We start from the raw sequence: 12,831 nt of genomic DNA, 5'->3' as shown, positions 1-12,831 counted from the left end.
AACGGTAGAAGGCAGTGTGGTTAGGTGTGGTGACTCCTAAGTTTAATTCCTCAGTAACTTAACAGCTATGTGACATAGAGTGAGTTACCTAACTTCTCTAAACTTCATCTTCCTGATCTTTAAAATGGGAAAAATAATATTACTAAACAGAATTGTTGTTAGGAGTAAATGAGAAAGTCATTAAGAGAGAATGCTACATGCTCCATGATGTCGGCTATTATGATGCTGCTGTCAGTGATGAAAAACATCTCTTATCTTACAGGATATAATATTCATAATCCCTTGAGATATTCTTACCTTTTAAAATTTGGAAGTTTGCCAAGTCAGTTAAGAGACAATAAAACACTTCAGTCACAAGTATATTGTTGATCAACAAAATTTGTTGAAAAGTGTAGCATCATACTCAAATACAGCAGTACATACTAGGTAAGTTTCTGTAATGTTGGTCCTCCTTGTTTTCCCCCTACCTTCCCCGCTAAAACCACCTTAGTAATAAAAAAAACACCTAGCACAGTTGCAAATACATTCCTGTTTTTTAAAAAGCCAGAATATACGTGTGTGTGTGTGTTATGTATATAGTTTTAAAATGTGCCCTATAAATTTTTTAGTTTTTCCCTTGGTCTTTTGCAAAAGAAAACAAATCCTCAAATATACTTAGAGCTACATCATAAAAATGACCTTGAATTATTGGGAAAGGAAGGGGGCGTACTCTCTTTATGAAGGTAGAGAAATAAGAAAAATACAATCAAAAATGTTTTTATCTGTGCTGAATTAAGAATATCCTACCACGTGAGAGTTACCCGTTTTGTTATTTTTTTAAAAAAATTAACCACCTCCCCCTATTTCAAATAAACACATTCTCCAAGGATTCTGAAAGCTTACTGGACTCCAAGTACCAACACTAATTTCCTGAGAAAACTAAGAGAGCAGTGCTGTCCAGTGCAGAAACAGACTATTCTTCAATTTAATAAAGTGAAAACAAATATTTGTCACTTAAGTTTTAGAGAAGCAATGGAAAATGTGTATGTACGTAACTGAAATGCCATCCATGAAACAGTTACAACCAACAAAATAAGGAAGGCTTATGTTTCTATTTTACTTCAAAAGGAACAAATCAATTGGTCATCAGTCTTATAAGTTCTGGATTTGCCACCACCTCCAGAAACCGTACAAATGGATAGTTCTTTTGTTTTACTTATTTATAACACATATATCACATAAGGCAAATTCACTTCATGCTTTACTTCAGTAAAACGGGGAAAAAAGCTTTCTCTGCAATTGGCACTAAAGTTGTTTTAAGTTCTTAATAGCAAGGAGATACATCCAACTATAAGCAGAATGAACACAGTCATAATACATATCAAATCAAAATTATTTCCTTTATATAATCAGCAATGAGTAACTCCAGAGGTAGTATGGCAGAAACGAGCATGGATCCTATCAGGTCACAACCAAGACAAAATTAGTATTTTTTCTATGGTTTTGACCATAAATTGCTTTACACATTTAGGACCTGAATAAAAACCACTTTCACCAGAAATCTTGGCCCATTAATTCAACTGACATATCAATTTACAACTTTCAGGACTGCAGATATAAAAAATGTAAAGTATAAAATTATGTAAGCTTGAAATGGTTTTAATTGTATTCATTAAAAATATTTACATTTCCCAGTACTTACTTGACAAAACCCCCTTGCAATATAATTCTACTCTAAACTTTTATTTATAAAATGAGGCTCACTTATGACATTTCAATGACCGATACTGCAAATTACTTACATTCTGTAAAAAATCTTACGAACTTTCATATCAAAGGTAGTTTATATTGGATTATCTGAAACCCAATAGAGCCCACAGATGAGCTTCCTATAGTTCTTTTCATTAATGCTTGGAAAGCATGTGAACATGAAAAGTGCTGTTAAGTGCTATCATCTCCCTTAAATTTTCACTTATACTGTGTGCACATTGTGAAATAAACACATATGCAGCATGTCCATGTTTTGATATGTATTTTTTATTTCCCTGCAGTTTTCACTTATCAAGAACAAGTAACAGGGAAAGTTGTCTGAACTAGTGCATAAACAAACATTCTGAAACACCACTACACGTATCTAATTTACAAGAACCGTATAAAAAAAGTCACTAAAACACTACACTATGAAGGTGTCCAACGCTTACAGTCAGACTTTTTCCAACCCGTTACTTGCCTTGTAGCCACAGGAAAACTCTCCAAAATTGAAAAGACAATCTTGCCACAACCCTTCCCCCCTCCCAACACCTGGGATGGCTCGATATCTAGACTTCCAATAATTATTGCAATGATATAATGCAATACATACCCGGTAAAGTATCTTTTATGTGGTGTGTTACAGTTTTAAAGCCAGTTAAAATATGCAGCCTTCAGATAAAATGTAATCCTCGAAATTTTCATATCTGCACAGTTTAAATGTGCTAGATGCATAATTTTTCCTATTCCATTTTTTCTGTGTAATTATTTTTTATAAATTGGTATTATAAATAGAAATATACATTCAAAATATATGGAAAAGTGAGTTACTACATTAAATTTGCATGTATCGATCCATCCCTTTCCCCTGCACAGTAATAGAAAATACTATTTTGCCTTGAACTTCATATTTGACAGTGAAATGCCACTAAGTATTTACCAAAAAGTCCATCTAGTCAAATTGTGAAACAAAATGAACCAAGTGAAAACTTTACAGTTCCTTTAGAAAAAAATTACAAGAATTTCATTTCCTAGCTATGAATCTTTAACTTTTTAGACACAAAGTTGGATTTATTTTTACAAGATACAAAATGTAAACATGGCAAAATAAATAGTTAAAACAAGTGATGCAGGATCCCATTTCATGCTCATGATCCCATTAAAGAATTATTTTTTAAAATCCATTCAGTTGCAAATTCAAGTGCAAAAGCATGATGATGAATATCTACTATTCAAGTAACAGAAATAATATTGATGATACAAATAAACTATTTTACAAGGTAGTGATTTTCCCAATTTTACAAAATATACATCATATATGGATTTAACATCCAATATACTATAGTCCATTTAGGTCCATTGTTACACTCTGTGATCCACAGAGTGTTGCCTTTTGCATTCAGCTGGAATATGAATGACTGCACACCATCAGCACAGGTCAGAGCCACGTGTTTTAGGTTATGTCACTTCCATAGCTACTGTTGTCTCTGCTATTCCATTTAAGCCCAATCTTTCTGGTTCGTGGTTCTCTCTATGGTAAGGCAAAGGATAAAATAAATATCAATACTCTCTAGAACATGATGTTACCACTTAGTATTTTACAAAAACATTGTTATGTAATTACAACTAAACATGACTTCACAAAAACAATTCCCATTTTTGCCATTTCTAGATAGGAATGAGAAAAACTTTTCTTCAGCTCAGAAATTCCATTAATTCCTAATTTTCTTATTATGGCTATTTACTTAGGAAAGATAATAACAACATGGCATTTCAGTAGAAGCCAATGAGAAATTACTTATGAAATATGTATCACAGGACAAACCAAGTTTTTCTTTTTTTTTTCTCGAGAGATGAAGCATATGACACTCAAAAAGAATAACCATTAGGAGCACAATATTACTGAAATTACTTTCCACTAGAGTTTAATTCTATAGGCTTAAGATCATGTATTTATTAACCTATGCAAATTAATTTTTTTCTGATTCATTGTTCTCCTTGTATTCGTGTCATAGCAAGAAATATAAAAACATTCTAAAATATATTATAGATGTACGTTAATCCTAGAATATTCTCATTTTTAATATACATAAGGTAATTTACTTTCCCTTTGTGTATGACGCTAAAGAAAACACAAATTTGGATGTGAAACCTAAACTCTGGCATGGAGTTAATCATAACAACTCCCATCTTCCAGACTGCCTAAACTATGAAACATTAATACAAGAGTAACTTCACGCCTGTAATCCCAGCACTTTGGCAGGCTGAGGCGGGTGGATCACCAGGTCAGGAGATTGAGACTATCCTGGCCAACATGATGAAACCCCATCTCTGCTAAAAATACAAAAATTAGCCAGGCATGGTAGCATGTGCCTATAGTCCCAGCTACTTGGGAGGCTGAGGCAGGAGAATCACTTGAACCCGGGAGGCGGAGGCTGCAGTGAGCTGAGATTGCGCCATTGCACTCCAGCCTGGGCAAGACAGCAAGACTCCATCTCGGGGGTGGGGTGGGCAGTGGGGGGGAAGAGTAACTGAAGCTTCTAACATAGACTCTGATGTGTTTGACAGTTTGATGTCCTTTTCTTTCTTTTCCTTTCTCTCTCTCTCTCTACTACTACTCTCTCTTTCTCTAACAATCCTACTAGGTTGGCATTTAAGCATCCTACTAGGCACCTTAAACAAATACCTAAGTCACAGAGCTTTATACAGATCTTCAGTATCTATGAAAAATCAAGTCTGTCAATAAACACCTATTGCTTGAGCAGTGTAAAAAAAAAGTCTTTTTCTTCCCATAGGACAGCCAGCACAAAGGGAGAAAAATCACTGAAACACACACACACACCTTGCTATGCTGCTGATGGCACTGCTGGGAGTAACCTTTGGCACTCTGTCCATACTGGCAGCAACTGTGGCAAGTTTTAAGGCTGTTGGCGATGGTGCTGAAGTCCGTGTATTGATATGCACATTGACTGGAGAAACAACACTGACATTATTGAGGTGCACTGCATTTGTCAGGCAGGAATTGTTCATGGGAAGTGTCTGAGGACTGCTTGTGCACAATGCTGGGATTAAGTGGTTTGTAGTGGTGTGGCCAACTGTCCTTACAAGTTGTACAGCTGAAATCCCTGGGCTGGATGATAAAGCCATATTGGTGGAGTATAATGTTTTAGAGGTTCCTGAAAAAGAAAGAAGTCATTCAATTAGTATCATGAGACATCAATACAACTATTTTTAGAAGTTTAATAAAATAAATATGAACATTTGTATTTGAATTGAATGCCAAGTTAACTTTTCACACACTGGTCTCTCCAAAGGGAGCTTCTGATCACTAAGTAGAATGTACTAATCTGCTACAATCCCCAAAACACCCTCTTTCTACTGGTCTACATAAAAGGGCTTTGCAAAGTATTCTGCCGCCTATATCTGGCAACTGTGGAGTTAAGTATAACAGGACAGATGGAAATGACAGTTGGGTTTCCCTAAGTATGTACACATGCATTAATATTAGTAAAAATGGACAATCAGGCTCACGGGTATATATAAAAGCAACTGGAAAATCCTAGGGTCTGAGAGGTAGTTGAAGAATGATAGGAATAGCCAGTCTTTGCAGACTCAGGGTACTAAGAAGCAGACAGGGTTTCACGGCAATACTCTATCTAAAGAGAGGGAGCCAGAGTTAGTATGCCTATGAGCAGTATGTAAGAGTGGGAAGGCAAATCTGATTTCCAATTTATTACTGTCCTGGATTATATTTCACCTTTTTATCAATGCGTGGATGATTCAATGGGGATGGTTAGCTCAACAGATTTCCTAAGATGTGAGGCAACTGGCAGTATGTGAATGAAACCAGGAAGGGGAGAATGTTACACAGGTATGTATTCAATGGATGAGGGAGAAAACAAGGAGTAGATTCTACATGAATTCTAGAAAACATCCACCTATGTCCCCCTCTCTTTCCAAAGAAATCCTAAAGAGTCCTGACTGACTTCTTATACACATTTTCCCCTTGGATAAAAAAACAAAAAACAAACTCCCAATCACTGAGTTACAACTTCAAGAAAGTAGGTACCATGTGAAACCCCAGCTGTACCTGAAGGCTGGACAACACCGTTTATGTTGTTGTGGCCAGTGTTCTGTTCCTTGGCTACCTCACTGCGACTTGGAACAGGTGCACTGACCACTGCAGATGCAGCAAAGTGGGCGCTGGCTGAGTCAAGTGTTTTAGACATACAGTCAGAGGTGCTTGAGCCCTATAAAATGAACAAAGTTAAACACTCTAATTTTTAGATGTGATTTTATGAACATATTAAGGGATGGGGCAAACCCAAGAGGCTGTTGCCTTTCTAACCTTGAACAATTACAAGTGTTTAGATTAAGAGATCTACGATTCCATAGATGATTTTTGGCATATGAAGCAGGGAAATGAACGAAAACTGAGAAGTTATTTCTGAGAAAGAACTAGAGATTAAATAACCCAAGGCTTTAATGTTCTATTAATTTTTCCAATAAATATTAATGGTTTTAAAAATGCTTGACAAACTAGATACTTGGATAAAATGAAATCATAGAGATGATTAATAGACATTTTTGTCACAATGTGAAAACCTATCTTGGCCTAACCCTGAAACAGGATGAAAATACTTTTGGTTGGTTAACCAAGAGACTCAGAAAAAGCAAACAAAGTAAAGTTAAATGGCCATTCCTCCTTGATTCTGTATAAAACTGGTTACTAAATCCTAGTTACTAAGTCCTACAGCCCTAGTCCTTGAGCAAGTCCCAGATCCACCTGGATGTCACAGGAGTGTTGGGTTCCAGGGTCACTGAGATTTTCATGTTACTGGAGTCAGGATCTTTAAAGTCAGCGTACTGACCGACCCTTTGAGAATGGGCTGAACCACAATGGGCAGATTCTAGCCTGAGAGCTCACAAAATATAACCAAAATTGAGTAAACCTCAGTTATTACTTTAGAAGTGGTTTTAGAATTATAGAGCAATAAAACTTAAGACCTAAAACGCAAGGTTTATGTTTTTCAGGTGGTTCAAATTTGAAATAGATTTCTTAGTTTTGTTTTTAGTGGCTTAAAACAGAAATTTATCATCATATAGTTCTGCAGGCCAGAAGTCCACAATGAAGCTTATGGGGTTAAAATCAAGGTGTTGGCAGGGCTGGCTCCTTCTGGCAATTATGGTTTTATGAAGTATTTTTAATCTTATTTCTAGCATCTTTATTTAGTGGTGTCTACAAACAACTTCCCCTAGTGGCAATTTTCTTCTTCATTTTAAAAAATTTTAATTAAAAAAAAATTTTTCTTTTTTTTTTTTTTGAGACATAGTCTGACTCTATCACCCAGGCTGGAGTGCAGTGGCGCGATCTTAGCTCACTGAAACCTCCACCTTCAGGGTTCAAGCGATTCTCATGCCTCAGCCTCCCAAGTAGCTGGGCTTACAGGTATTCACCACCATGCCCAGTTAGTTTTAGTATTTTTAGTAGAGATAGGGTTTTGCCACATTGACCAGGCTGATCTTGAACTCCTGACCGCAAGTGATCCGCCCGCCTCGGCAGCCCAAAGTGCTGGGATTACAGGCATGAGCCACCGTGCCTGGCTGCAATTTTCTTCAACAGGGAAATGTGATTCACAATGGCAAGGGGTTATGCTGTTAATGTATTGCACAATTCAACTGAATTACTGCCCAGCTCATGGAGCACATCCACGTGGCACTTAAACACATAGTTTAGGAAGTGGTTAGGAAAGTTTTATCTTTCAAAAAAATCTTCTTTGGGGGAGTGGAGGTGGAGAATGATTCTTACAACTACATATGTAATTACTTCTATAAATTCTCAACAACCCTTCAAAAAATTTAAAATACCATATTTGGCTCCAGCACTCTTCTCAAAATATCAAGAGATTAGTTTATAAGCTAGTCACTTAAAATTACATACATTAACTGAAAAGAAATTCAGGTTACAGACCCCAAATCAAGAGTGGCAAAACCAAGATTATCTTCTGTGACTTGACTAAAATGGAATAAAACTACATAATGATGAAAGAAACAAACGTAACTATGACAAAAAGAGCAGTTTACCTGTGCTTTTGGATGTGCCTGTTGCGAGGAATGCTGAGATTGCTGTTTCTGCTGAAGCTGGGCCAGTTGCTGCCTTTGCATCTGAACTAACTGCTGCTGATGTGTCTGAAACTGCTCTTCTGTGATACCCCCTGTTACTGGTAAAGAACATGAATTTTGGAAATGAGTACATTTTAAAAGATTTTTAATAACACAAGCAGAATATGATATAAACTTATTCCACAATTAAGATGAAAGCAATTACAAATTACAATATGGATTATCAGAAAATAATCTAATGAAAATGGCAAATCTTTCAGCAAGTGTGGTGTATGCTTGTATCTATGATCTCCAACACATGCTAAGAAAAGTGCCTAAATGTAGTTTTTGTTGAATAATACAGTTCTAACATGAGTATTTTACCATTTATTCAGACTTAGTATCTTTGAGACCACTCTTAATTCTCTATATTATGGAGAGCATGTAATGAGAAAAACTGTATTTATTCATGTTAACAATAATGATGACTAAGTTATAGCCTTAATAAGAAAGCAGGACCATCTGCAAGACTATAAATGATTTTTACTGCTGGTTTCATAAAACATTGAAGTGAAAATACTTTATTCTCTGATTACAAATCAAGGTAGAGAACAACATTCATCTAACATAACCATAAACCATAGTTTAAGCCAATAGATTCAATGCCTAAAGTAAATCCATCTATAAAAATATGGGCTAGAAATCAGACAAGTATTCAGAAAACTGAAGATACTATGTATCCTCAGATGCAGTAAATTCTACTGCGACCAACTGTGTTAAAAGTGTGTTTCAAATGAAAACAAGACATCTACAACTTTGGTTGAAAAAATCAGCTAAGTTACAGAAACCACTTTTCTCAAAGAAATGTAAACAAAATTTCATTCGTTGATATTTAAGTAGATCACTGATAAGCTGATTTAGAGAACACAAAGACATTTCCATGGAAGTCACTACAATATTAGAGTCAATAAAAATTAAATGACATGATAATACATGTACTTTAGAGTAATTTTGCTCTATTTTCTTTATTGCTTGCTTTCCTTTCTCCCAATGATTTCAATCGACAAATATTTACTATCTACTATAATGCAGAATGCTGCACTAAGAGTCACAGTGAATACAGGGGAAAAGAAGAAGAGGATCTCTGTTCCAAAGTCCTGGAATGTATTTGGGAAGAAAAGACAGACATAAGAAATACCAATTAATGAATCAATCTTTACATGCAATTGAGTGATCTAATCAATATGACCTAAAGGAGTTTAGATTGACAACTATAGCCTCAATCTAGCCTACTTAACTCTCCCAAGTTTTCTGTTGAATAGGATCACACATGAATAATCAAAAAGTTTTATGGTAAATTAGATATAACAAGTTATGCCTAGTACAGTCTATTTTCTATGAAAAAGGAGTTATGCCCCAGAAATGAACAAAGCTTTAGATACATCTCATTTCTGTTCCACAATATTACCATTAAAATTTGTATTGGACTACAAGGGGAAAACAGTTCTTAGATAGCAATTTTATTTTTAAAAGACTCAAAACTGGGGGCTATTACAGTGCTCACTCCAAAATTTTATATTACCTGTATTTTTGAAGTACACATTAGTTATCTTACTGAATTACCAACAAAATCAAATGTCTTTCTTTGCACATGTTAAATTCACTGCAAGTGTTCTATTTTTAAATGAAAAATTTTTTTTTAATTCTAAATTTATAATCTTCAAACTCAAATGAAAATGTGAAGTATTCATGTATTTCCAGCTGTTTGAAAACCTTGGGGAAAGAGATGAAAAATAGTTTATTAGATACAAAGGCAGAAAGAAAAATCTTAAATTAAACCCGAATACATCTGTTTAAGTCCTATGTGTACAGTGCACCAATTCAAAAGAAATGGACTTGGAATCTGGTATTATCACAACAGTCCTTAAGTCCAGTGTCAAGTGTGTCCAGAGTTGAGCTTTATGTTCTGGTGAAAAGGTGAGAGGCACAGTGATTAACATTAAGTGAGGAATAAGCCAAATAAGAATACATACTTTCAGTTACTATTTCAAAATTGAGAAACAAGAATGAAAATTTTTTCTTCTTTCTAAAATCTTTTAAGTCAGTTGATAAGATCTTACTAATTCAGAATAAAGTATATACCTAAATTAGTAGAAAGAACAGTTTTTTGGAGACAGAGTCTTGCTCTATTGCCCAGGCTAGAGTGCAGTGGTGCAATCATAGCTCACTGTAGCCTTGAACTCCTGGTTCAAGCAATCCTCCTGCCTCAGCCTCCTGAGTGACTGGAACTACAGGTGCATGGCATCACACCTGGCTAATTTTAGAAATTTTTTGTATACCCAGGGTCTCATTATGTTGCCCAGGCTGGCCTCCAGTTCATGGCCGCAAGTGATCTTCCTGCCTCAGTCTCCCAAAGTGCTGGAATTACATGCATGAGCTACTGTGACCAGCCCAAATTGCTACTTTTTAACAACAACAAAAACTATTTTTTGGGTTGGCAGACCATAGATAACAAGATACTGCCAACTAGCTGTGTTCCACTTGCTTTTATGAACCATGATTATTTGTGTACATATTAAAAAGGGAAACAGATAAAATTAGCTGGTTTTTTTTTTTGGTCTCCATTTACTGTCCTGTCTTCTTGAGACCATTAATTTGCTCAGGAACCTTATTCTTTTCTCCTCATAGAAAACTCAGAAAATCCCAACCTGGTTGCAATCCAAATTATTCAGATTAATGGTCAGTGTTTCTTAACCTTTTTAAACCTAAGGTGGACTTTGTTACTAAAATTCTCATTTCTGATCCCACTTCTGGTTGAGAATCACTGACACAAATTTAATTCTATATATATATGCTTTAAAAAATTACATTCATTTTTTTCTTTTCCCTCTTACCTCAATCTCAATATGTTATATCCATTCTTGACATCTAGCTCTTTATTATTAAGTAAGGTATTCTGTGCTTGAAACAAGCTGATTTTCCTCATTCAGAATTTTCTAGAGCACTGTTTATTATTACTTCAAAACTTTAGACAAAAATTGCCAATAGTAATCAATGACACAAAACTGGAACACATACAAAACATCTAACTCCTTTCTAACTCCTTTATTATTTCAGGGAGGAGGAAAAGTGGTATGAAATGCATAGTTTTAATAGGATGGACAAAATATTGAATTGCAATTCTCAGGGTTCTCAGGGTTTACTTACTGGTGGTGGGCGGGGGGGCAGGGGCGGGTGGTAGAAATTTGATTTAAAGCACTTTCTCTACTAGTTATTTTTTCTTTCATAAGTTACTGAAATACATTCTTAAGAGATTTCTTACATTGCTTTGGGTTACTAAGAGGCACACATCAAAGTACATCAGGAAGAGGTAATAGTTATAGAGTGAACAAATTTGTTTCAGAATGAGATACAAGTTAGAGACTCAGCTTTGGGTGAGGTGATGGTGGCACCATGGACAAGTGGGAATGTACAAAAGGGAAACTGAGATTCTCTGCTTCTTTTGCTTAGGGCCAAGCCAAGTTCTTTTCACTAGTTGATCTTAAATTGCTAGCTTAAAAGCGAAATTCATGCTGGTCATAAATTTATCCCACCACATGCCCACAAGTCTTATCAATTTAAAAGTAACCATAAATCTGATTGTTTTGTGAAGGTAGGAGTATTTCAATACTCCAGATAGATGAGAAGTATTCCTTTCCCTAAGTAAAATGTTTTGCAAAACTTCCTAGGTAACACATTCTATATAACACATTTGGCATACTTGTTACACGATTTTCCCTTTTATATACCCAGATATGTCATTCAGGACATTAGTAACATACTTGCATTTCTAGATATGTTGTATACAGAACAGTCTGTTTTTCACGAAAGCCCCTCACCTTTCTGGCTATCTTCTACAAATCTGATGCATTATCTATCTTGTAATTACCAGTCTACTTTTATTCCTCAGATAAATCCATATGCCTTTTCTTAGGTATCTGTCACCAACCTTGGAAAGCAGACTTTGTTTTCAAAGGTCCCAGCCATCCCTCATTTCATCCTTTGCCTTTTAGGTGTGTGGTTCCTGTATGGTGCTCTGCCTACGGTGACTTTTTAGTGATCAACTAAAAACATACTCTGGGTACCTCCACAGATTTTACACTAACATAATGATTATAAAGCTTTAGGTCCCTGCTTCTTAAGCTTGTGCCCACAGGTATTCTTGAGTATATGGGAAATCTTTGTTAACTTTGTATTTTTTTTGTTGACAAACAAAAAGAACAATCTAAACAGAAATACACTCTGGATCTTCTGGATCATCATCCCATAACAGAGTAGGAACACAGGATTTTTGTGCTTGTGCCTTTGTTTTTTCATCATCTCTTAACTTTTAATGCAGTGTTTCTTAAACTGGGCTAAGATGTATTCTTGGGAAGTCATGAATTTTTCAAATACTAGCCTAGACCAAATTTTCATAGCTTAATGAGGAATACCTAATTTGGTAGTAAAGATTATTTAAAAGTCAAAAAGAATACATCATCTAGTATTTCTTCATCTACCAGGTCAGTCTTTGTTACAAGAGTGTCTTTTCTTTTTTTTTCTCTTTTTTAAGAGACAGGGTCTTTGGCTGGGTGCAGTGGCTCACGTCTGTAATCCCAGCACTTTGGGAGGCCAAGGTGGGTGGATCACCTGAGGTCAGGGGTTCAAGACCAGCCTGGGCAACATGGTGAAACCCCGTCTCTACTAAAAATAAAAAAATTAGCTGGGTGTGGTGGCATGTGCCTATAATCCAGCTACTTGGGAGGCTGATGCACGAAAATTGCTTCGCCTGGGAGGTGAAGATTGCAGTGAGCCGGAATCGTGCCATTGCACTCCAGTGTGGGCGAGAGAACAAGACTCTGTCTCAAAAAAAAAAAAAAAAAGAGAGACAGGGTCTTGCTATGTTGCCCAGGCTGTTCTCAACCTCCTGGCCTCAAGCCATTCGCCCACTTTGTCCTCACAAAGTGCTAGGATTACAGAGGT

General features: G+C 35.9%; 1 protein-coding gene across 2 annotated transcripts in view; it reads right to left on the bottom strand.

Moving 5' to 3' along the window:
- Nucleotides 1-1,360: 1,360 nt before the first annotated feature.
- The window catches only part of EPC2 (enhancer of polycomb homolog 2), a 143,417-nt gene continuing 131,946 nt past the window's right edge, over nt 1,361-12,831 (bottom strand). For both annotated transcript variants that reach the window (XM_054477998.2, XM_063647441.1), the window contains exons 11-14: nt 7,813-7,949; nt 5,819-5,978; nt 4,571-4,904; nt 1,361-3,259 (exon numbers count right to left, since the gene is read on the bottom strand). In XM_054477998.2, the coding sequence (XP_054333973.1) occupies nt 3,187-3,259; nt 4,571-4,904; nt 5,819-5,978; nt 7,813-7,949 (704 nt within the window). In that variant the 3' untranslated portion in view covers nt 1,361-3,186. The remainder of the gene's footprint in view (nt 3,260-4,570; nt 4,905-5,818; nt 5,979-7,812; nt 7,950-12,831) is intronic.

Source organism: Pongo pygmaeus, chromosome 11, assembly GCF_028885625.2.
Source record: "Pongo pygmaeus isolate AG05252 chromosome 11, NHGRI_mPonPyg2-v2.0_pri, whole genome shotgun sequence".
Lineage (NCBI taxonomy): Eukaryota > Metazoa > Chordata > Mammalia > Primates > Hominidae > Pongo > Pongo pygmaeus.
This window is presented reverse-complemented; position numbering and strand designations above follow the sequence as displayed.